Source organism: Lingula anatina, chromosome 1, assembly GCF_051362555.1.
Source record: "Lingula anatina isolate TDL-2025a chromosome 1, LinAna3.0, whole genome shotgun sequence".
NCBI classification, from domain to species: domain Eukaryota; kingdom Metazoa; phylum Brachiopoda; class Lingulata; order Lingulida; family Lingulidae; genus Lingula; species Lingula anatina.
In genome coordinates this window covers 24,525,397-24,552,330 of record NC_141767.1, presented here as the reverse complement: position 1 = coordinate 24,552,330, position 26,934 = coordinate 24,525,397, and the positions used below count along the sequence as shown (strand labels likewise).

The 26,934-nt window shown below is 36.8% G+C and overlaps 1 protein-coding gene across 3 annotated transcripts; it reads right to left on the bottom strand.

Moving 5' to 3' along the window:
• Window positions 1–5: 5 nt before the first annotated feature.
• LOC106182083 (regulator of G protein signaling 17) lies at window positions 6–26,934 on the bottom strand. Of its 3 annotated transcripts, none has more exons than XM_087010429.1 (6): window positions 25,989–26,934; window positions 18,628–18,803; window positions 10,053–10,133; window positions 6,662–6,723; window positions 3,371–3,534; window positions 6–2,338 (listed from the first exon to the last, which is right to left on the bottom strand). In XM_087010429.1, exons 1-6 carry the CDS (start codon window positions 26,172–26,174, stop codon window positions 2,165–2,167), a joined length of 843 nt encoding a protein of 280 aa, XP_086866555.1. In that variant the 5' UTR covers window positions 26,175–26,934; the 3' UTR covers window positions 6–2,164. The 3 variants fall into 3 exon arrangements, with proteins under 3 accessions (XP_086866555.1, XP_086866551.1, XP_013422182.1); XM_087010425.1 differs by having other exon boundaries at window positions 3,371–3,537; window positions 25,989–26,933; XM_013566728.2 differs by lacking the exons at window positions 18,628–18,803; window positions 25,989–26,934 and adding an exon at window positions 15,069–16,085 and having other exon boundaries at window positions 3,371–3,537.

Sequence of the window (26,934 nt, the reverse complement as noted above, 5' to 3'; positions counted from 1 at the left end):
CAATGGAAAGTTATACACTAGATTTTTTTTTATTTCACATAATGAATAACATCGTCGCAGTAATAAATTAAAACATCACCATCAGATGCGAATACGTTGTTCTTTTACATCTGATGTGAATAATGTTAAATAAGAAATAAATATTCTAAAATAATCAACACTGAAACATGTAAAGAAATGTAAAAGTGACGTCTATACTTGGCTAATCACACACCTCAAACCAACATGTTTAAGGAAATGACACCATTCCTCCATATATTCCCTTCGATACTGGTTGGATATCAGAACTGAAAGCGCTACTTATATCATGTTAAATCTCGCTGTGTGTGGAAAAATATGGAGGAATCGACGCCCGCTGAGAGATATATTGCTCTGTATATGCTAACACGGCCCTGCAAATGCAGTCTGTAGAAGTTGAACTATTCAACCTGCCATGCGACTGGGATGACCTAACGGTATGCGTTGCAATAAGAGGAGGGTTTATAATTGGCATGCTAGTATCTAAAGTGATTTGATAGTAGTTTTTTTAATAATCTCAAAATGAAATAAATTCTGTTTTGATACTCGCGTCGTTTCTCCTTATTTAGTGCAATGGATAATATTTAAACCTCATATGAATAAAAATAAAACCATTCTTAAAATCTTTAAATAAAAACAGAAACAGAACATCTAAATTATAGACGTAATACTAGGTTTTAGTGGGTTGTTTGATCTTGTATCAAAATAAACTATGAAGAGATTCTTCAATGACTATCAAATCCTTTGGCAAATAGCGGTGAAGAATACACAATGGCCTTTTCTCTCGTTTTTTGTCTTACTTAGGTACCATGCTCAAATTAATCTGCGATATCGACTAAGTAAGACAACAAAGATTTTATCCTTTAACTACAGGTAAAGCCATTCCCTACGGCTGTTCGGTTAAGCAAACCTCCAATGTTCAATTGTACTGTTGTCGTTTAATGTCTCCCTCTTGCACGCACGCCGGTCGATATCCATCCCACTCGTTTATGAATCGAGTAAAGGTTTTGTTCAGAATATACCACTTGCTCTATATTTCCTTATGGTATTGATGGGATTAACCTTGCGTGTAACCAAACTGTACTTTCATAACCCTAACGGAATAAAATTGCACACGTATTGTTTTTGGTAACAGTATATTGCAAGTTCCTGCGGTGAAGTGCGGACTCAACAAAGAAGAAAGAAAATGGCGGAGTTTCGCATGAAGTAAACTGTATAACATTTAAAAGTTTATGAAATAGAAAATGCTAATGAGGTAAATATTCTGTCTGAACAACAACGTGGTGATTATGTGCTCCATTTTTGTACGATGTGATGACGAAAGTTATCGAAAACTGAGTGGCATAAGAAAGGACAGGTGGCTTTTGTGCTAATCAGCAGCGGCGCCATCGAACCAGTTTTTTCCACGATAATACAAAATACCAGAATACTTTCTCTTGTGATTTTTTCCCTTGAAACTTGTTAATTACAGAGTGCTATTGTTCACTACAAAAAATATTAACATATTAACGCTACATCTCAACAGCAATGTGTGCGCTTTTGTCGAAGTTTTAAACGTTTGGTGGTATATACTGTATGGTATGCGAGATGCTAGATAGGCCTACTAAACAATAATATATAGGGGCTTTGTTCCGACTTCCGTGTATTCTTGGATGAGAACCACCCACCCCCCTTGGCGAACTTTCAACCAGACAGGAGAAGTGGGGCTTGAGAAAAGGAATGCATATAGTATCATTATACATATAAACTACTAAACAGAGTTCCGCTTTCCTTCATGCCTAGCAGAATGTTGAGTATTGATGCGAGAATCACGTTCACAACTTCAAGTAGAAACGTAAGTCTGTGTCCAGAAAAAAAGAAACAAGAAAAATTGAGTTTTCTTCCATATATTGGACATCCTAATTTCGTTTGTCTGCGTTTCCAGCCCTAGGTCGTGCTTTATGAATCCTCTTTTGTTCATGGAACAGGCGTCATTCAGACAAGTGGTTCCTTGGGCTTTGAGGTCACAATGTCCACCGCCTTGAATACTTGTAGACCCGTCATAGACGAAGCGCACAGGGTGGTGGCAATGACCAGAGAAAAAGACCTGCATTTGGGCGCAAACAACCCAAACACACTAGAAAATATACCTTACGATATAATTGCACTACGACTGTGTCTGTTGTAAGAGCCGCTTGTATATTTGTGAACTTAGAAATCGAGGATAAGAGTCCCGGTGCATCAGTGTGTATATCTGAAGCTGTGCTTCGTCAAATGTGTTAGGAGTAGGGTCCACCATGTTTCTATTGACTATTTCTCGAACCCTTGCATCCAAGCTGACCTGAAATGTTTATATGAAAGTGTCACAGAAAATGGTAAAAAAAGTCAGAGAATGAAATGGCATCACATCTACATGTATAGATGACGCGTAATATAACGATATCTGGCATGTGTTATTGTTTTCTATTTATTAAAACCCACGCAGCATACTGCCAATATGAAGGCATTGAGATACAAATTAACACGTTCAAAGGGAAGTCCGTTATTAAGTTCACTATGTTCAATTCATGCGACATGTGGAAATTAAACTTTTATACTTAAAATGCACGGGAATCGTTTTTACCTAAAAAATACATATTGTAAATTCTTTGTCGTGCTTGTCTATTATTTTGAGTGAAACTGATAGAACACTTTGGTTGGCAGCATCAGAAAAATGGAACTTCCTGAAACCTTATAAGTCATGTGAGAGTGATTGAGTGGCGAGTGCTTGGATGATTACCAAAGTCTAGAAAATGCGTACAGCCGTAATGATGATAGGATACCACTTCATCGAGCGCAAGCGAAAAAAAAAACAGGTTGTTATAGTTTTCAATATTTGGAGTGCTCTAGATACGGGGGCATTGCCCGCCGAAGGCGACTGAATTGTTGGTCTTCTTTGCACCGATTAACAAACATATAACCTGGCCTGCGTGTCTTCCAATTTTTAGATACTAAAAAATCCCCCACTCGCCATAGTTTACTTGAACCTGTGCAGATAACATGAAATCCCGAAGTTGATTACACCCGATTACTATGAAGAGTTGACTTTTTATATACTCGAGGTCCCAGTCTACGTGTGGGTTACAAGGTCTGGGCTCCGTAACTCGAAAGCATCGCGAACTGCGAATAGCGATATCACCTTTTATTTCGAGGCTATTATATGGGGTGCGTAAATCCCGAGTTATGGAATAGAGACGCTTGCGCTCGGTCGCAATTCACGATGCTTTCGAGTTACGGAACCCTGGTCGGTCTGTTAGACGCAGTTTTGTTTTTGTGATATTATTCTTGAACTCGATCTACACTGATATCAGTAAAAACTACGTGAAATACTTACCTCTTTGGGCGATAATATGGAAATATAATCTTCATATATTAATCTTGCTTTTTCTTCTATAAGTTCAGGATTAGATTCCTTCTTTAAATCTTCACAAGCCAAGTAAAATAGCATGTTTTCTTCACTGTATTCTGATCTAAGGAATTCCCTGAATACTCTTCTTCCTGCTGCAAAAGATTAAATTGTGTCACTGCAACTTAAAGGCTACTACAAATAACACCCACAGTTCGACTTGGGACTCAGGTAGGTAAATTAGTATATGATTAAAACAATTCCTTTCCGGAATTCAACCCTGTAGACATTCAGGCTATGTTGGAATCATTGTTTTGAAAGAGAAGAGTAGGGAAAGACGAAAAAGAAACGCGATAAAAGTTACTTAAAGATACATTTGAAACAAGCGTGGATTAACGCATAAACCAATTCTACTTGTTTCTTATACGACTCAAATAAAGTCGACACACCAAGGGATGAACCGAATAAATCACTCCATCAGCCATAAAAGAGCTTTAAACTAGACTTTCTTCAAATTTAGGTCGTCATGTGACCTACTTATCTGACCTACTTATCTGCCCTGGCTATATACAGCACAGAAAGTAAACACAAAATATCTGTTCTAATGTCAATTAATATAAAACCATATCAAATGGTATTAAACTATTTGAAACTATATGTTGGCATCTGGTTAGCTTTTGTGACAAGAAAATTGACTTCAAATGCATCTTTAAAGTCCTTTTGCAAGCAAACGATATGCATACATTTAAGTAAGTACTATTTTATATTCCCTGGACACAGAACTAATAAATGAATGAATAAATAGATATACAAACGATCACACAGTTGCAAAAACTTTATCCATTATGGCACCTTTTTTGGGGTCTGACCAGCGGCACCAATCACAAATGCTCATTTAACCACCCAATTTTCGTGTCCCCTTAAACGGGCAACGGATGCAATTAAAAGACCGTTTGGCTGACTGATGACATAGTTGTGTTTGGCGCGGTTAGCTTGAATCAAAACTCGCTTTAATGAGTCTGCTCACACGAAGTCTTGGGAATGACAAAGCAGGCACATATCAGGCCTGAAAGCTTGGTGTATTGCCTAGCTTAGAACTAGATCAAAAATACGCACGCATCATTTCCACTTTTATTATATTTGACATATAATAGTTCAGTGTAAAATATTAATCTAATTCAGACGTTTTGCTATTACCTTGTAAATGAAGATTTTTGGTTGAAAAGGCTCATTGAAAAGGCTTAATTGCTTTTGGATAAAGAATTAGTTTTGAGAAATAAAATGCTTTGGGCTTACTGTCATCTGTAAAACTACCTGGGTTTTGTTCAATTCTATTTTGTAAAATGTCATTTCGTCAGGTCACTTGATATAATGTCTACATGTACAAAATAATCAGCTTAGGCACACGTCAAAATGTTATGAAAATATAATAATTTTTATGTTGAAGATTTGAAATAACGACAACAGCAAAACAGTTTGAAATTATATGCCAGCTATCCGCCATGAGAGGTGCGTGTACTCTCTGACCTTCGCTCAGCTTTAGCAAAATGCTTTTAAACCATTATAAGATAGTCACAATATCATCATGAAAAGTGCCTCTTTGAAACTCAAATGTCTCCATAAAATCCAGAATCTTATTCATCCTTAACAATTACGAATATAAAATTATCAACTGCTTCATAAAATGGAAAAAAGGGGTTTCGTACTGCATTGTTTCCAGACGGACATAAAATCAATAGATTTGCAATTCCATACCATCTCTTGTTACCAAGGAAACAGAGTGCATTGTGGAATCAATGACAAAGGCATAACTCGTATAAATATTTTATCCCTTTAGTTAATATATTAGCTCCAATGCTCATTCTACTTCCGTTAAAAGACTAAAGCCACATACAATGAGAATAACCCAACTCCGCTAAAGCTAATCTTGATTTATTTGCTGTTCCATTATAATTCTCTTGAGTCGAAAAAAAGAATTAGGAAATTATGGCTATTTTGAAGGTTTTATTCACGCATGGCAGCGGTGAGAAAATTAAACAAGCAGTGAAATCACTTTTACAAAAAAATTCAATCACGTGTTCAACAAAACCGTATGGTAATCACGGAGAGATGTTAGTTATGATTTTCTGGCATTCGACGGGTTAAAAATTTCTTTGGTTATTCTATTTCGTGACAAACATTTTGTCGTCATTCCTCGGATTTAGATTTTCTTTGCTGATATTATATTCCGTGACACGCATTTTGTCCGTTGAGTTTTACGAGTGATGTTTCTTTTGTAACCATTACATCCTTGGCTCTATCAATGTTGCGTGCCCACTACCAAGAGAATGCCATTTATTTGGTATACTTATATAATGGCACGGCATTGGTCAATTTGAGGTGGATAATGGAACTCATTTTCTATAAATACCAATTTTTAACATGTCTTTTATGCTCAATTGTTTATTTGATACCAGGGGTAGATATCATTCTTAGCTTACACAAAAATTCATCCCAGAGAGAAGGTTAGACTGCCCTTTCGAAAATTACGCGCTTCTATCAAATAAATAAGTTAATTAGAGAGTAGTGCATATAGTTCGTTGCAATTGGATACACGGGTATGTGATTGTATGTTTTCCGTATGACGTAGAAAAAGCTTGTAATTGCCCCTGCAAATCATTAGCAAAACCAGCTAATTCTCTCTGTAGACAAATTGTATATTTTAACAAGCTAAATTGTCAGTTTTGTGTGATTCCGCCTGAAAACATTCTATAAATAGGGAAGGGAATAATAACAAGCTTAAATTTTTAACCACTTGTGAAATTATGAGACCTTCAGTGATTATTAAAAATCAAGAACAACAGCATGTCTTGATATTTTCATCAGAACTTTTTCCATAAATATTGTCCCAAAATAGACATGTAACCTTTGGAGACCAATGTATATTTTCGGCTCAAACAAATGATACATATTTTAACACCAATTTAAGATAACGCTTTATTTTACTTTCTGTATTGCTTGAAGGATTGAGCCTATGGTTGATCTGGCGACTAGAAAAGCCTCCAAACAAATTCCATCCCCAAACATGCTATAATTACATCATTTGCCAGAATCGTGCAACTGGACATTAAGAAATACATCTATGGCTAACATATTTTCATGTATTATTAACCATCGAAACGTGTAAATAGTGGCTTCATGGAAAACTGTACAAACAGATGCGCATTAAACATTGTTTCAGCGGACAACTTCCTCGAGTGGTCAGATTGCTATATGCTGGTCAGATTGCTATACTCCTACCTTGACTTTTCATTAGTTTGTCGAATGAGTCGTTCCAGGACCGAATTTCTTCTAACGTTGGTCTGGAATTTAAAGTGAACACATATTGAAATCTTACTGATCATTATTATGATTCATTTAAATAGCTGGAAAATAGAAAGTGGAGGGCATATATTAAAAGAATCTGCAATAGAACTGTTAACAGAATCATATGCATGAAATAAATGAACTGAACGAAATGTAGGTAATTTATTTTATCATAATATAAGAGAAATAAAATGCATTCCATGTGAAATCAAATGCTAACGAACAAGTACCCTGATGCGTTGTCTACTAATCGTCTAAGCGATGCCAGCTATAAATTAGATCAAATGCATTGCCAACTTAAGTGACACTGCCGCAAGGTCTTCCGGGGAAAAATAATAAGCTTTCAACATGGTAACATACAAAAAGCACATGGTCTGTAACCGAGTTACGTATTGGTTGTAATTCCAACCTGTCCTTTCCGACAGCTAATCCTGTTCGCGTTCTCACAATATTGAAATCCTTGACACTTTTAAAGTAGCAATGCAGAATGGCTCACTTCAGAAAAAAAAAACGTTATTCAATAAGTGGATTGGATGCATACATATACATATATGCATCAGGCCTTATAAGCAATATAATTTTTGTTTATATGTATGTTTTTTTAACCCTCATCGGAACGGAATGACGTGGAACAAATGTTGATGAATGGATAAAAGCTACCAAGGCAAACAGATGAAGAACATTACTTAAATATGCAATTGTTAACCATAACAATTCACATAAATATCTGTTTGCGGGGAATGGCAAATTATTTTTTCATTATAAAAACAACACTAAAACTATAGCACAATCTGGTGCCCAACGCAATTTTAAGTAGGCACCAAAGTCCCAATATCTTTAAAAGGTTGTTTACAATTGATTTAAAGTCTATGTATAACATTTTTATGTTTACTGGTTCACAACTAGGATGTATGCTTCATGGTATATTGGTAACTGTCCACCTAATGTACCTGTCCACCTCGTATGTAGGACACAGCCCTGTGAGTCTCGTACAACAATATGGTTACCTTCGGACTTCCTCATGATTTAAGCTTTTTTTGTTTTTGTAAAAACAGTATTTAAATTTTCTAATCACATTGCCCTAGGTGAAATACATTGCCAGTAGCATAATAGTACCTCATGGTACGCTGTATCTATAGAATATCGCTGGAATAACTAATGGTGCCACCGTTGTTAAAGGTACAAGTAGAGTTGAGACACAGGCCAACATTATCGAATATGAATTGAATGGGTTTATATTTAATCAGTTAAAATAAACTCCCGCACACTAAACAGGCAATCACACATGTCTATTATAACGTATGAAACTGTTCCGATTGTCCGTATCTGGTTCCAACTTAAATGACACTAAGGTGGTAAAATTGATCAGCTGAAACGAGCCTATTAACTGCAATATATGCGTCAATCGTAACTATAGTAGGTCAATTGAGGTTTACCTGGATTATTATCTGATACCAATGAACATTCAACGGTATTCAAAACTAACATGGATTGTCTTTAAAAATGGAATTCAACGCCCCTTTGGGAAAGATTGGACTTGCAGACTGGTGCCTGATGAGACGTTTCTATAGTACATCCGCCCACACGCTCTTGGTTAAATATTCGCATTGACGTTGTAGCTGAGGGGACGTAACATTTGGGTAGAGTAGTTTATTTGCCGAAAGGCGACTGTATAGATGCTTAATCACATGTTCCACAGAAGGGATGATTACGTGTGTGATTTGCATTTTTATCAAGGTTTCAAGACTTGCTGTAACAACAAGCTCTCATAAAGACAACGGAAAAGTCAGAAATGTCAAGTGACTACATCCAGAACAAAGGCCATAGTTTATACGGAAAGCATTGCATATTCTAACTCCCAAAGGGCATTAGCCGCATTATATTTGATAAGCTCAAAGCTTAGTGGATAAACTTGTCAACGGAATCCACTGTATTTGCCGTACGTGCTGTCGAGAACATGGTTTGCTTACGTAACACTACTAGACCCGGCTACTAAAACAAGGGCAGAAGCGAGACAGAAACAATTTTCGTACTGTCCTATACATTCCATCCAGTCATACTGATATGATTTCACATTTTATCTCATGAAAGGGAAAAATCTGTGCAATCAATTTGTCAGTGTATCTGTTGTTGATTGGGCAAAGGAATGTAGAACAGCAATGAAATCTGATAGTAATTGGATTAAATAAAACAGTTTTAAAATGCACTCTAAAGAGTGGACTTTTTATTTAAACCCACCAAATTCGTTAGCCCTTCATTCAACTGTCAGCATAATGAACAGATTAATGAACAATTTGATAGAGAGAACTAAAACGTTAATTGCATTCAAGCCGCCTACTTCCTGGAATTAGTCCTAAAATGGCCTTGTTAGGACTTGTTACGGGGCTTAATATGAAATTGGACTCTATATGAAAGGTTAATTTTCTCCATCCAATTATTGGCAAAGATGTTAAAATTACCTACAATAGTTTTGGATGGAGAAAAAGAAATCTTTATATAAAATACAAAGTAATAGGTCCAGACGAACATTTTCTGGAATTTAACAAACTGCACAATTTAGAATGCAAGTAGAGGACAGGTGAGCCTAGTAATGTCCATATCCTACCTTTAGACGTTTCTTCTCCTCGTGAGCTTCAGAAATAGGACTTGATAATTTACGTCTCGTAAACTCATATCTTTGTCAATATATTTAGCTACAGTGTATTACTAATAAACACTGATAATTTCAGAAGCTGGTTATGAGGGTTTACTCCTCATTTCCTTGACATACGATATCTTCTCTTGGGATATTAGAAAAGTGTGTCTTAAATATCACGGGGTAACAAATTTATATTTTTCATGCTCTTTTTTCGGAAAAAAATAAAAAGAGGTCATCTGGCAAACCTTCTTATGATGTGAAGTCTTCATATACTGCATAATTTGTTCCAAACTTTGGATTAAATACTGACAAACATGTAAAACAGATCATTTTCAAGCGCTCTCTATGTCGTACTAATGAAATCTTTTAAAATGTTAACAGGCACATAAATGTTCATCCAAAAGCAATCATATTAAATGTTGCATACTCGCATTGCATTAAGAAGAAATATACACAAATAGTCCTAGATACGCAAACCATGGCTATTTACTTCCGTTACTCGCCATATAACATTTTGTTTAATAGTACTAGTAGGACCTACAGAGTTAAACAAAGAAAGAGAATATTAGTCATGGTTTTTGTACAATAATTCCTTATTTCAGACATGATTATTCTTACTCTTCTTCTCATTATTATGAGAAGAACAAGAAGAAAATGTAGGTGTTAGCCAAGTATAGGCCTACTTACGGTTCGTCTGATTCATTTATACTGCCTAGTCTGTGCTCCCTTCCCTGGGTCCTGCTCTCTTCACTGTTTCTCACAGTAAGACTGAAAAGAAAGGACATAGTATCAAGACACGCTTGTCCTTGATTTGATGATCAACAGAGCAGCCACATATCATGCTGAAGGCAATGCGGCCATGTGAAATCGATAAAGGAAAGGTATATAAAATGCCATCAGCCCAGCTGTGTGTCGTCACAGCGATAAGAAACAAAAGTATCGATCTCTGCCTCCGTGTAAATCGGTTAATGACACTGCTTGTCCTTTCCTGCATGCAAAAACTTAGTATATACTATATATATATGGACTAGTTTGAATGTCACGACTCTATAGATGTGTGAATACTATACATTAACGGGAATTGGTATATAATGATGGCTTAGTGTACGTGGCCATGAATTGTTCTAGCAGTAGAAATATGGTGGTATTTGAAAACACACATGAGATACGTCAAACTCTGTGTTTAAAACGAAGCTACCACAGATAATGTTGAAGCAATGCCATGTGCAAAGATATTGGTTTAAAGAGATCGATTTCTTTGCACCGCTCAAAGAAACTTCAGTTGACAAACAATTATAACATTTTCTATAAGCGACTTTATGGTATTATGAACCTAAATACGCTATCTGAGAAACACAAACACGCGTTTTTCTTTTAAGCAGCTTTGAAAATGTATACATTATAATTCTATTCTATAAGTTAACTTTTGAAGCTTCACCTTTTCATGTACAAATGGCAAGGCTATGTTTTGTATCGCTAATATTATTTGATACTCAATGTCTTCTTAATCGTTGGTTTGGTTTATAACCATACAATGATACCCAAGATACAATATACTGTATATTCAATCTATTGCTATATTTCCTGTTTCAATAAATCCATTCGTGTTGTTTCAATGTATACTTGCATGACCTCATAATTGTAGGCATGCAACATCACCCACGTTTCATATCAGAGTCAAATAGTAATTTCCACATGCGTTACACAGGCTGAGTAACATGTTTCCAAAAGTGCTTATGTTCTTATATTCACCAATCAATGGTGGCTCCCAAGGCGTCGGATACGCGGTTACCGACTTTCGTATCTTTTAATAAATGCGTACTGCATAACACCTGGTGAAACATTATCATTAACGCTGAATAACGGTATCTAGGCTGACGGCTCATATTACTCTGTGTAATTTGTACAGATGTAAAGAGAAAAGGTTATAAAAGTCATTTTTGATGCTGTTGTCGTTATGTGTTTAAACTACCTGGAAATGGATATTATCTCCGTCTACAGTTTCATAACATTTCCTCCTTGAATACATTATTTATGCTGGTACATTTGAACTTCATCATTCATGTTTATTTTTGGTACTAAAATCGTTGGCGCCTGGATGTTTATCCTGTGGGTTTTCAGTTATCCACCCTCAGGTTCAGATGATACTGGAAAAGGCAGAGGCATGTTGATAATACGGAGGTGAGTTTTCAGAGGTCAGTGAAACTCCGGGCGTAGAGCCCATGCAGCAGACATAATCGGATAGGGGCAACTCGTTAGTGCGCTGAACATACGCTCCCAGGACAAAACAACGGTATATCTCAAAGGAGCGTTAAAAGAGGTGCGCTGTCCCATACTCATTAACTCCTACCCATTGCTGACTAAAGAAAACAAACGAAGTATTCCCCTTTGAACCACAGTTGCATTAAGAGTACACGCACGCTGCATATGATGCACCTAGAAATGTGTGTTTCTAATCATCGTTCGGCGCTAGCATTTATGTGGGCATGAATGTATCTATTACCATTGGTTTTTAGTGTGAATTACCTATGTTCCCCCTCATCTATCTCATGGTGGTTCCGACTGGTTAAGATGTGGTCTAGATTGTCTGTTTGATTTGTGTGAAGATGTATAGCAACGCTGGGCCAAGGTAAACTTATGGCGAAAGTTAATGCTGATAATCCATTGAGATACAGCAAACTGAAACCGAGCAAACTTCTGGAGAGGTTAATTACGTTGTCATTCAATTAAGAATGCCTACGGCACATGAAATTAAACTGCCTTTCGATATTTCTTCTTTTTTTTTTCGATAGAGACGGCTACGTTCAAACTTGCAACACGACTTGGGTGCGATGTTCATTTGGCAGGCAAAGATGCGATTCTCATTTTGCTGTAACCAAATTACACGTTTATGCAATTATTGTCTTTGAGCAGGATAGAGCATTGTTGTACTACAAAGCTGTATATATTGCAAGTGGTGTGCTACCTCAATGGACAAAATATATATAGCTGATCGTTTCTTCTGATTGATTATGAACCTAATGGTGAACGATGCGCACCTGTTGTAAATCTCTTGACTCCTACAGCACTGAACTCTAGGTCTGATCCTAACTGGGGAACTCTTGCCAATGTAACACTTAAAGCCACACATTTCTCCATGGTGATGTTAATTCATCGCGATTCATTCAACACCAGCACTGAAATAACCAATTCATATCCGTGATTGTTGTTTTCATTGACAGCCTTCGATCAATAAAAGTTGTTTTTAGCAATTCGAGTTTCTAGTTTGTGTCAGTGTTTTTGTTATCACTACGGTCTTGACGCCTCACATCATTAAATTGGTCTATAGACCACAGACTGTATCTTTGCTTTGAACACAATAGAGCACCATACCATCGGCGTCAAAAGGCCGACCTGTTCTTAAAACAGCACAATTCTGTTACATAGACTGAACTTAAAAGCACTGTCATCTACACTACTACCCCACAGGGGCTTGTTAAGGCCGTAAAAAACAAGAAATCACCGTAGGCCGTGCGACACACCAAACCGACTATAAGATTTTGACACTCAATACAGCTGCAGCACCACTGTGGAATGTGAAACACAACTCTATTGGGAGACAAAGCGTCAGAATGTGCTGTGTAATAAAACCACTTCGGGATTTGAAACGACACCATAAAGGATTGTGAAACACAGTAGCAAACAGCCCCCCTATGAGCTGTAAAAGGCAAAACCCTACTTTGGGCTGTGAAGGGCACAATGCGAAGCAACACCAGTGTGGGAAGGGCACAATGCGAAGCAACACCAGTGTGGGAAGGACACAATGCGAAGCAACACCACTATGAACTATAACATACGAAACAACAACACTAAGGGCTGTAAAGCACACCATCGATATGTTTTTTTTCCACCAAACAAAACCACAGTTGCACCAAACGCAACATCAAGATTGTTATAATCCTTTCTAACCAAACACCACCGAGGGTTTTCAATACACAAAATCACTATGACTTTATGGCGTCAGACACAAGTATAGTTTATACAACGCGCACTGCCATGATACGTGGCTTAGAATACACCAAGGTTCTATTGGCTAGCATTGACCACGGATTGGTATGTTGACCACAAACCGTGATTACGAAGATCATACAGCCCACCCCAGTACTAATTTAATTTCATAACAACGTCACGAGAAATGATTACCGGCCCACGCTAAGTAATAAGCTACATCACGCAACACCACGGGTTCATACTAATATAAAAATATAACAATACCTAATAAAACTTGCTCCACACTTATACAGCCTACGCGCCACTCGACAATATTAAACCCTACTGGAATCCTGCTTTCATACAACTGTGTCCTCACATGTGTTTATGTTATTCTGAAAAGGTTTTATATAACCAGATGACTTCTTGATACAGAGTATTCAATTATTTCAAATCTGTTGATCACAAATCAAATCTCACTAGAAGAGAAGACTAATGGTATTTCGGAATTTTCCGTCTTTAACTTTTGACTTGTACAGAATATAGATTATAGAATTAATTGATGCGTTTCATTTACCAAAGTACCTCGCCACATTGTATGTGGTTTATGGAGAGTGCTCGACTCATGTTGACAGTAATATATTCTCATGTAGTGGGTAAAAGGGCAAAATACCGCATGTGACGTGATATAACTATACTAATAACATATTACTGCTGCGTATGAAAACCCCCTTTCGTTGTATAGTATTTCCAATTAGACCTCATCAAATGGATGCAGGTGTAATATATAGCTACATGACTGACGAAATGTAGAGTGAATGGAACTAACACCGGGCCCTGAAGTATTTTTTCATACGTTTTAGACATTGCCTTTCCCTTGATAATCTAAATGTGGTTCCAGTTAAGTACTGTCCCTGATTCGAGCAGCAAAAAAGAAAAAAAAATCGCTGTTTTGAAGCAAAAAAGGTTTTTCTACCACAGGTAACAGGATACAGGTCTTTTGTATGTAATGGAAAAATGTGTTATGGATGGCAATTAAGGAAGATTAATGATGCAGCCACTTGGCGTATATGTACGTTTTATTTCCAAACACCTCTATAGTGCAATAAAATGATGGCCACATTTGGTCGCATGATTTTTTTTTTTTTGCTTTCATGTTGAAATTTGGGGTTCGTTTTAACCAAACATATATGGATCTATTCTCTGTGCATATTAGGCAAGGTTGAACATGCACAATCAAAAGTGCCATTGACTTTATTAATGCCTTGAACTCTTAAAATGTTCAAAATAAGCACTAAAGAGTGTGTATCTGAATATATATATATATATATATATATATATATATATATATATATATATATATATATATATACCATCATTATCACATAATCTCGTCAGAATAGACACCCTATACACTCAAGTATGCCAAAATCACAATGACAAGTAAGTTCTATCTGGGCGGCCACAAGGACGTCTCACGTTGCATGTTATGTGAACAATGAGCTTTATCAACATAATTAATACAGATCGCCAGATACCAATACCAATCAATATAATTGCTAAGGGAACAAATTCGTGGAACTGGCCAAATTACAACCTGCTTAAACCAGCCATTCAATTCAGTTCGTATAATGCGAGATCTATATCTTCATGTATATATGCATCACCTGCCAATTCTGAGAATCTGCGAAGCAAATGGACCAACGCCATTTTGTTTTAATAAATATCACTTACCTATTGAAGATGGACAAAACTTTTTGTTTCAGCATGTCCTGCCGTATTGAAAATCTCTTTCGAACGATGCAGAGTGCCTTCATTAAGACAACATATCCTGTGTTTTTTCTCTCGTTGTTTGGCTTTGAAGAATCAGAAAAAACTGGTTTTTATCTGTAGTTTATATATACATATACACATATACACACACACAAGCTTATGTATCCGATCTATATGGGAAATGTACTGTCATAGGTTGTTCTACATTCGTCTTTTAGAAAAACCGACGACTATATCCTTTACCATGATGAATAAAGGAGTTTAGTTATTGTCACGCAGGTAGTTCAGTATTGAATTCCAGTCAATCCTCGGAAACACCAACGTAAGATGGCGTGTGACGTTCCAGGTCGCTCTTTTTTTAGATGGAGCATACATTTGCAAGTGATTTGCTGCTGCGACAGGTCGCCATGACGCATTGACGTATAAGTCTAGGTAAAATAATCAACCCTTGTCCTTCGCTTCCAAAGCTAGGTAGGTTATTTCTTCCAATATTCACCCAACACCTTCGGTTTGAAACAAATGGTTAGATACGCTATTCCCTCTACATAAGCCCGCGTACTGCGGCAGCGCTTCGCCAAACTGCTCTGATAAATTTCTCAGAAAAGCTATGCACTGAATCGATTCAGACTTAACTGTGCGAGTTGTCGGTCGATATTCACATTAGCTTTGCAATGAATACAAGGAATATGGATCTCCAATATAAGTCGATTCAATTTAAACTCTGGATCAAGGAAGTCATGAAAATGAATAAGATAAATTCGTCTTTTTCTCTCTTCTCTGAAACTGGCAAGTGAAAGACCCTGTCTGACGTTTGGATCCCTTCGATTAATTACATTACGTTTTTCTAACAAGTGTCTTGCACTTAGTCCTTCCGGAGCTTAGATCGGTACTGCTGAGACAGCAGTAAAGCAGAACACAAAACAGGTTCTATTTTAATATCGGAAGTACTTTCGAAGCCTACGCTGTTATCTGACGGTTAGAAATCGAGGGCAGCAACAGAGTTCAGGTGATCGTATGAGGAAGCGCCGGTATATTATACACTCCCACAAACAGTCCATGCGGGTAATACATTAGATGAGGGCTCATATCATTATATTGTGTGTTGTAACGTATTTTACTGTGGAAAGATGGTAAATTTGTAAGCTTAAGTATACCCAGGTTGCCCGCTTGCTTTACTTGTGGTATTCACATCGACTCTTACGAAGGCTGCAAGAAGTGCAAACCAGACTAGGGAAACGGATGTTTCACTTATCATTCATGGTATCAAGTAAAAGAGCATTCCCGACGCTACCCTATCAATGACAAAGGCAACAGAGGAAGCACATTCGAACTGCTGCAGTTCAAACCCAGGCATGGGGCTAGATAAGTTCTCTCATGTTTGCTGCGGCGTGTGGATATAGCAAAAGAGTATCTGCACAGCCATGCACTTGGCCAACACACGAAATGGCAAACCAAAATATTTATAAATGGAAATATCGCCAATTACGGAAGAAATACCCCTCAACCCTTTACATGATAAAAATATATATACAAATACATTTGGAAAAGGTGTTGTGGTGAAAAATAAATAATAAACCGGCTATATGGAATCTGACACACAAACTCACACGTTAAATTCGGAAACTGTTTTTTGAATTGGTGCATTGTTTAATTTTTACTCCAATTTTTCATCACCACGACAAACACCTTCTTTATTTTATTTAATAAAAGAAATCAATAAAGACCATCCTACCACCCCATAACCAAATAATAAGTGATGTGTGGGTATCCTCATAAATCGGCGTTTCTTAAAAAAAGATTACGGACGCGCTTAATAGGCCGGTATTTGGTATTTCCGCTCAGCAAGGACAACTAAGCAATACAGCGTGACCTGGGATATGATAGAATTTGGGGAAAAAGACGTTTTACTTTTTAAATTGTACGACACTGGTGAAAGGCGGCTTAACATAGTGGTGTATAGCCTACATTTTGACCACAATAATACCGTCGTGGCTGTTGAATGTTTTTCGACAGTTATAAAATATAAGATGACACAAACCCATCACGGCTAAGCGTGCTCTTAATGACTGCGCTAGAAACGGGTGCGCAAAAGTGAATACCTGTCAAAATGAATAGCACCTAACTACATAGTTTTGAGGTTTTAATTAAATTTCCATATATTTTCATTTCTCTCAAAATAGGCCACAAGAAGAACAGTCTAATTCAAGATTACATCTTTGTATTGTTGCCATTTGACTACAATGGTTGCTTCTCGCCACATCTTCCCAACAGAACGGACACCCAAAATAGTGCTGCCATTTTATAGTCACATCCAAAGAAACTGTCGTTACGAATCTGCCTACAACGGTTCTTGCTTTCCATCACATTAAATACAAAACGATTGACAGCACACATCCATTAAACGTAATAATCACGACGATGGTATATGTACTCAATCATCGAACGTCAGTCGGGATATCTTTAAAACAGTATACTCATTCAATTATGTTTCGTGCTTTAGGTGAGATGTGTATTTACTTCTCTGTTGCATTAATACAGTGTTAAATGTTTGATTGTTATTCCTTTACATGTTTATCAATGTTGATGTGAATTTTTGTTGAAAATAAAAAAAAAAAAAACATAGTGTCCCCAATTTTAATTTGATCAAAAACGTAGACTATTCACAATTATTCCAAATTCATAAATCAGCTTTTTATCTGTCTTGTCAATTTATTAACTAAAGCGTCATTTCCCCAAGTTTCTAAATATCTTTCATATCACGCTGTATGTTTGTCCAAATACTGACAGAGTGAATGCGTTCTCTATTTCCTTTTTATATAAAAAATCATCAACAAACTACCACAGGGGCGGATTTAGGGGGCTGTCAGGGGGGTCCTACCCCCCCCCCCCCTTTCGATTTCTGAAAACCCAATGTTCCCCTCTTGAATTTAGAATTTTGACTAGCTGAATCATAGTTCTAAACTGTAACAAATGGCACCGTACGCCCTCTAAAATACCGAAAAATTGGGAGATAAGGGGGGAGGGGAATGTCGGCTTCGCATCCGCGGACCCCCTTCAAATAAACCTTGATCCCTGCATCAGGTGTTCAATTATTTTAGTTGTCTTAATACCTTTGAAATTTTACCTGGACAAACAAATGACAAAACACCTGATGCATATATTTTGTTACACCAGGCCTTTGTTCGGTCAAAAATATACACGTGAACGAGAGTAAAAAGAGAAGTTTCCGTTTCTAGAGAGGTTTCCTCTTTAAATGCTGCAGAGAAGAAGCCATATAGTACATCCTTTTTCATCTCTAGTTCTCTTTCAGGGTTTGCTATCATAAGTGGTCTAGGGTTACTGCTTGATTTCCAAATTTGCTTGTGAATCTCCTCTACAACAGTGTTTAAGGTAGACCGAAGGCCAATTTTCAACAAATAAAAGATTCGAAATCAGACAGGGTTTTGCCGTATAAATGAGCAGTATTTAGTATTTACAACACATATACAATTTGACAAAACTTCAGCACCGTTGTACTCACCACGAACAGCTGCAACAGCAACACCAGCAAAAACAGCAGGACTTGGAACCCCTCTCCGTGGAGACTGGAGACGGCGGGGGACTACTGTCGTTAGAGATGGTGCTTGGGTTATTGTAGGTGCTGTTCATTACACATTCCCCTGGTCTCTGTCCGGGTGAGAGAACTCGCACGCTCATCTGGAAAGAAATCTATATGATTATTTTTCTATTGCCGTTGCCTTTGAACATCTACTGTCAAACAATTTCGAAATGCTTTAGAGGCATAGGGACTACTTTTATTAATCAATTTTTATACGATATTAATCTAGTTTTGCTTTAAATCAGTATAATATGACTTAGTTGTAATATGTTAACAGACTTTTTTTCACTTCATACTGTTATAAACAATACATGGAGATTGAAGATCGCCAAGGGCGGTTCTTAAAGGCGAGAGACTGTGATGAAATTCGTTTGCCAAACAAAACAAATAACAGAATGGAATAAAATAATGTCAAGAAAATATTCATCAAAACAAATTAAGGTACAGAGTTTTGAATGTGTAAATTTAACAATTGTCAAAAAGAAGATTTAGATTCCATGGTGTATTTCACGCCAACACCCCCATGCATTTAATGCATAATAATAAAACACTATTTTCAAGAAGAGCTAGACAAAACGTACTTTCCCCCCTTCTACATCCCCATACAATGCGCGCGGCATTGGCAAAATAAAACCATTAAAAAGACCTTGCAGGACACAAAGACAAAAAAGACATCTCGAAGGAAAATGTCTAGTTTTCTGCCAATGTCATTTTTTAATGTATCACGTTGGTTAAGTGCCTTGGGACGGCTTCTGTCTATCAATATGATTGATGCATTTCTGGAATTCCGATCCTGAATCCCTGTTATATGCGTTAATAATGTTGTAAGAAAATCAATATTCTTAGTCTGTAAAGAGGCGAAGAGGCAGGCAGAGGAAAGTATGGGAAGACAACATCAAAGAGTGGACAGACATGAGCTTTTTCCAGACCAAGGCATCGGTTACAACCGAAAAGAATGGTGAAGCTCAATGAGCACCACCTTCATGATTCCGTGAGAGAGAGAGAGAGAGAGAGAGAGAGAGATTATGGTTGACATTGAATGTATGTTAAGCATGCTGCTGAACCCGATTGCGAATTATGTTTACCCTACACATAACTAAGACGCGGTAGTGGACTTGCTCACCTAATAGAGCAACTCCAATTAGTTTTTTTGACTAATAAGAATCGTGTATTTCTTTATTTTTCCTAAATGCGAACCATCCCAAAGGAACTGACATCTCTAATGATGAGATAGCGTCCTTACCACACGACACCCTGTGAGCTTAGTTTTCAAATCATGAACTTTTATCGTTAAATAGCGTTTTTATCTTTCCATTTTATATCAATCGATGAGTTTGTTTTGGTCTTGATTTTTTTATTCTGTCTCATTTTATTGCTGCGTTTTAAAAAGCAACTAAGCAATGATAACCGAATACTAGTTTTTTTATAACACAATGAGCAGTCACATGAAGTTTACGTCAAAATCTAAAAAAAAGACCCTGCAACTCAAGACTGGTGATACCTGAACTCTGGAAGATAAGTGGTGAGTATAGGGGTGTGTTAGAAAGGGTACATCTCAAGGGATTGGTTGCGTGCCCAATGTCCTCCCTCCCCCCAATTAATGTACTAATGCATGAAGTAAGAAATACATGTACACCTGATGCTGGTTACCTTGGCAATGTTGTCTATATATATATATATATATATATATATATATATATATATATATATATATGAAACAAATGTAGGCCAAGGACAACGTGAGTAGAAATATGATGACAAAAACAATGTAGATTATGTAAGATTCTTTTAACGGCGTGGCACAATTTATGGTGCTCAATCAGCTTTACGCGTTATTTGCTGCCACCGGCATCTTCGAGCTCGTAGCGTCAACGAGTTTAATTGCATTGTAGGGCACCTCTAACACAATTCTGGAAGCATTAAGTAAATCTTTCTCCAAGCGTACATTTAAATTAATAAATTTATTGAATACCGATCTCTTCAAGTAACCCTTAAAATATAAACAGGGGGTTTGCCAATGACTTAATAATTCAAATTAACAATCGAACTAACATATTAATGATTCTCTGATGACACACCAGTAACACACTTTATACCATTTTAGCACGTTTTAGGTTTTAGGTTAGCTAGGATCGTCAATCCAATCCAATCCAATACAATACAATACAATATATTTTATTTTATTTTATTTTATTTTATTTCATTTCGGGTATAAATTGAAAGGAAACATTAGCCTTGCAGCTATTCAGTGACTGGGTAAGGACAAACATTTCTACAAATAATGCAATATTTACACATGAAGTCTAGTAAGATAGTAAATGGAAAATCTTTCTACTAAAAATATACAAATACACACGAAATCTACTAAGATAGCAAAAGAAAAATCTTTCTATGAAAAATAAACGAAAAGCTACACCTAATAAATTGTGAAAAACAAACATTTCTACATACAACACTCACTAATATAGATGCATAAAATAATGTAAACATGTTGTATTATTACACAGTTTCACTATATGCATATAGGTTACATAGGCTACATTTGCAATCGGGTCCTTTCCAAAGCCTTAAAGTGATTTAAACTCATTTCAATTGATGCTTTGCTTTAATTCGTCTGAAAGAGCATTTCATATTTTTGGATATGACAAGGATATTTTGCCATATGTTATTGTGTTAAATCTAGGGATATTTAGACTCAGTGAGCTTTTGAATCCTCCTGGATATCCTAAATGTTCTACCCATCCAGTCCCATCGGTATTTCTAGGAAGATGTTTTACAAATACATGAATTCCTACAATGTAGGTAACGAAAAATTAAAACATATCAAATGACATTTAGACAGCTTGGGGAATCATGGGCTTCAGAGAGTGGTCAGAATGAATTACAACCTGGGTAATGTATATTTAAATCGGTTGGCATTTCTGGAACCACAGCCTCCGCAAAAATGACTGGCTATCACCCTCTGAACACCAAATGAAAGGTTATAGACCTTGAAAGACCTCCATCGCTGAAAGTCTGCCTGCTGCCACACACTTGGCATGTGAAGCCATGCTACAAGAAGACTGGCCAGGCCGTATTTGAAATATTCAATTACTTTGAGGATGACATGGGATGGTGAAAGAATGAGGAAGGAATTTACCAAAAAAAGGCATATTCTTTACTCACGTTCTTTTAATAATTAAACTTAATTGGTTTATTTTCCTGAACATACCTCAAATTTGACTATATTTAAAATTTGACCATTTTACTAACCACCTGATCCAATAACTTATAACTTTTGATAACTTATACGTTCAGAACAACCCTTCAGCTGGGCAACAATATACAAATCATTTTCACGTCCAATTTATATTCCATACTATGAATGATTTCCTTCCCTCAGTCCCATTTTTCAAAATGAGCTCATTTAAGTCATAGGTTGTAACATAACTTTAAAATGAACTCACGTTAGCCACTTTTCACTCTATAGGGACAGCTTGGTATAAAAATTAGACATCAGGGATAAAGAAAATATAGGTTCTGTTGTTTGTCACGGGGTTGCACATGGAAAATTGCTTCAGTCAAAATAATTTACCTCTCTAGCAGTTACGAAGAGGTAAACTATATGAAATGAAATATAATAAAAAGGTTCCAAAGATAGATAGCAAGTAGATTCTGACTCTGACTTAATAGGGGCATCAAATTTTATGGAGCAAAAATCAAGAATGGCGAAAAAGTGTCCTACAAGCTGTAGAATGACCAAAGCGCATCACAATTTTAAATTGACGGATCAATCTTTCCTTGGCTGATAGGAGAAATGGACCTCATTCCATACCTAAAATAAAGGACACGACCTTTTTTTTTTTTACAACGTTTTGGTTTTAAGCGTCAAGTGCATTTAAAAACACACGTCAGTGCCGTCTTGGGTGTATATCAATACAGTACTTAAACACTGTATTTAAACCGCCTTACACTGCATTTAAATACTGCGATTTATTAAGTATTCTGAGAGTAACATAACTACTCAATAGAAACCATGGGGCTGTGCAGAAAACCCAAGGATTTTTCACAGACTAGAACGAGTATTTCCTTTCTAAAAGCTTTGACATTATGTATAGTTTTCATATTACGCCATTTGGTTCATCTAACATTTTTTCCGTAACTTGCACATTTATGTCTTGCAATTGATACAGGCAGTGACGGCTTATATTGATTTCCTAGACATTCGTGTAGTTTCTCAAAAATAATATCATTTTGAAATATGGCTTAAACACAAATATAAAGACCAAAATTCGAAAAGTTATTTTTATGTAACTATATTCGTATTAATATTAGGATACATCAATTCATTGCATCAAAAACCGTTGTACACTAAGAAATGTATCTTAAAGAAAATTGGCCCGGTTCTGGTGCAATGTTATGTTTTCATTGTCAAATACATTGGAAATTGCAGAAACTAACGTGGTCTTTATTTCAAACAGCTAAGGAGAGAAGATTACATGCTTTCTTTTGTACATGTGCACTGTTTACGAAAAAAGTACATTGCCTATACACAAAACCTCAAACTCGTGTTCTTTGCTGTACAAATGAAAACTAGCTATTGCATTGGCTAGCCCACACCTCTCTTCTAGCGTGCATGGAAAGCGTGGGATTAGTGGAGAACAATTAAAGCGAATGCAGCTATACGAGTTGGCTGGTCCCTTGAAAGGTTATAATCGTGACTTGAGAATAAAACCTGAAGCTCTGGTTAATTACAGATCCATTATTCCTGGCAATTCCATATGGACAGTGTATCGATATACATGTAGCAATACCTGCACAGCAAAGAAACTCATTTAAGCCTTGAAGCAATCTTTTAAGATTAAAATTATGTAAAAAAATCTTGCATTGCCAGAAGTATATTTCAAAAAAGAACTAGTTTTAACTTTCTAAATTATCACTACCTGTGTTGTAAGATAATGACTAAATTTAACTTACACGAAAAAAAGACCAAGGAGGCACCATAAACGAATACCAGTTTTACCCCAAATTGTCATACATCCCCTGCGATAGTTCCAAGATTAATCAAGTACATGTATAGATTCCACATGTATATTACTTACCCTGCTAAGACGCTTATGAACAGGTTAATCACTATCCATGGGGTCTGGGTGTAGTTTAAGGCCACATTCCCACACACACCATCGGTCTCCGTGGATCGACCCCATTATGCGGGGACTCTAGCTGAGTGCAATCAGCTTAACTGAATGACCACGCCTTCTGCTGGCGTTACGAAATAGAATTCAGAAAAGCTGGTGGTTATAAGAGTACATTGGAAACAAGCGGAGGCGTGTCATTCAGTTTTTAAAAAATTAAAATTGTTTGCACTTACCGAGAGCCTCTGCAAAGTTGGAGCGGTCTACGTAGACCGATCGTTTCTATAGCAATGGGGTCTAATACGTGAGAGCTACATGTTTTTAGCAGAAAATGCCAACTTGAAAAAAATTGCAACATAAAATTAACATAACTTGCAAGACGTTTTAAAAAGCTGTTTAGCTATTATATGGCATCATGTGAATGTCTAGTTGCTGCATGTATTGCTTTGTCTTGCAACCCCTAGAAATTGAGGCAACAATAAATAGAAAAGCGTTTTTATAGGTGAAATTCCCCTGAGGTTTTTGGTGATCATAGCAAAAGATACACGCTAGTGAGTAATTTGATTGACAGTCAAGTTGCAAACGCTTAAGTGAAAATTAATTGACTCGCAAACCTTAATTATCAATTAATTATCGAAGTAATTTAAATAGAAAACTGACATCTAAATGTGATGCCCATTCTAAACCTGCTTTGAAATAAACATTTCAACGTCAAATTTTCAGATAAATCATCTAGACTTGTGAAGTGTCAAGGGCTGGAGAAATGTATGAAATGATATAAGTTGTATAATTCTTTCAATGCTTTCGGGGGGGGGGGGGGGGGGTAAAGTGCTTCATCAAGAACCCCTTCGACAATTTTAATCCGTGCAAAATTAGAATTATCTGTGAAATCCCAATTAGTACATGATATATATATATTTTTTTTTTGCTTGAAAGTCTTGACAGCGATTTTTGCCATTCTGTGTCGGACTTGGGGTCTACTAGCTGATTTGTTTCTAGTTCATGTTGACCGTAACAGGCGGAGTATTCAGAAAACAAGGTCACAAAAACGTCACAGAGAAAATGTGAGGAGTGAGAAAACGGTAAATTGGACTGGAGTACTCACGAAAACTCTTATTTACGCACTGTTCTAACTCTGTTTTTCAACAAAATGTACGATTTTGCAAATTTCATTGCTTAAAGCATCTAATAGACATTTAGATCACGGCTCTTTCAATCATAAGTAAAATATGAATATCAATTAAAGAACCATAACTAAAACTAAAACCTGGACTTTTTCTCCAATGTTTAACACGAAGTGAACATTCCCATGATATCAGTGGTTTAAACTCATAAACTCAGGATTTGACAGTCTGATATTGATTATTTTGAAAAAAATATATTCGCGTGGTCTCTCACTGTGTCGCACGAATTATTTTTATCTACTCCCACAGAAACAGACGCTCTGGTTGGCTGCATCAAAGAAACTTACCAATAACTAAGAACCTCTGACATGACATGGTCGATTTGATTCAAACCAAATGCAAGTTAATATTCAGCCGATGCAGACAGATCTCATGATTTAGTGAATAAGTGGACGAGCAAAATAAATAGAAAGAAGCCGAGAAATAATATTTGGACAAATCCATAGCCATGCATGTTAGAACTAATATGCATGGGAGTCACTACTGTGAAAATGAGAGCTATTTCTGAACTACGTATAAATGGTTTTAAAATAAAGCTAGTTAAGAGTGATAGGCTCCATTGGCCATCCTCTGTAAAACCTAATGTATCTCTGACATATATGTATTTACTCAGTATGTGTAGAAGCAGGTTTGATTTTTGTGTAGAGCAGTATATAAAATCTATGGTATAGGTAAATGGACTTGAGGCTTGTATTAACAGTAAAAAGACAATGTGTAGAGTAAATTATCATGAAAATGGAGTGACAGTTTGAAACGCCATAGTAAAGACAAGAATTCTTGTGTGAGGCAAGTCTTGTGTGAGGCATCAGACTAATCTAAAATAATATGCATATATTTTCATTATGTGCAAACACATGAAAACTGCAGAAATCATCAACATAAGAAGGTCATGTTATAATTTGGTAGGCAAAGGCTCAACAATATGCTCAAAAAGGAGATTCCCTAATGTTATGTTAATGCTCAAAAATAGTTGAAATGATCTCACCTTTTTCAACACGTTTGCCGAACCCAAAACTCGTCTGCTACGCGAGGCCCGGAAAGGCCAGACCGGCCAGATTCTGTCAACGAAAGGCTGGACCTCCTCGGCGACAATTTGTGAATATTCCTTTAAAATCTGATCTATCTCTGTTGTAGACACTTGTGGCGTGGGAGATAGCCTATGGCCGGGCATGAAGGTACATCAACAGTAGATCCGTTCAGTCCAGAGAAATTGAAATCTACCAATACGGGAAATCTTCCGTTGTTATTCGTGAATAAACGTCATCATTCCCCCGAACGCTGTGATGTAAATATATCCTCGGAACAACACAAGTCAAACAGAATTTCCTGAAGTCAATTACCAGAGAATATTTTTATCGTGCACAATTTTCGTTATCTTCCTCCTTTCACTGCGATTGAGAATAAAGCTGTCGGTATACAAGCGACTAGCCGGCTATTCAATATGAATTCACCAACATGGCTCTGAATAATTAATCAATCGTCGACCTACAATGCAACGAAGATTCGCACTGGGTAAGACTCGCTCGACAAAAATCACTCCAGTGTTTCGTTCAGGAAAATACGGGCGCGATTGGATTGAATTGTTCTAACTGACGCCGGGGCCTTCTGCTGAAACTGCAGACCTGCAAGACAACTGACATCGCTAATCATCCGGAGAGCAGACTGAGAACAGAGCAGATATATTTTGGCCCTCAATTGTCTTGATAAACATGGCAAGAAGATCCCTGCCTACTGCTGTGTACACGCATAGCCTCGCAGTAAGACGCTTGCAGGGATTATTTGTAGGGATAGAGATAGAGATGAAGGAGCGGTGTTAACACCACATGTACTTTATACTTGCACGATTTTCCCGCAGGTTTTCTCGTTAAATTGCTAATGCTTTCTGGACATAATACTTCGTTATCCTACCACGACATCATCGAAAGCAGTAT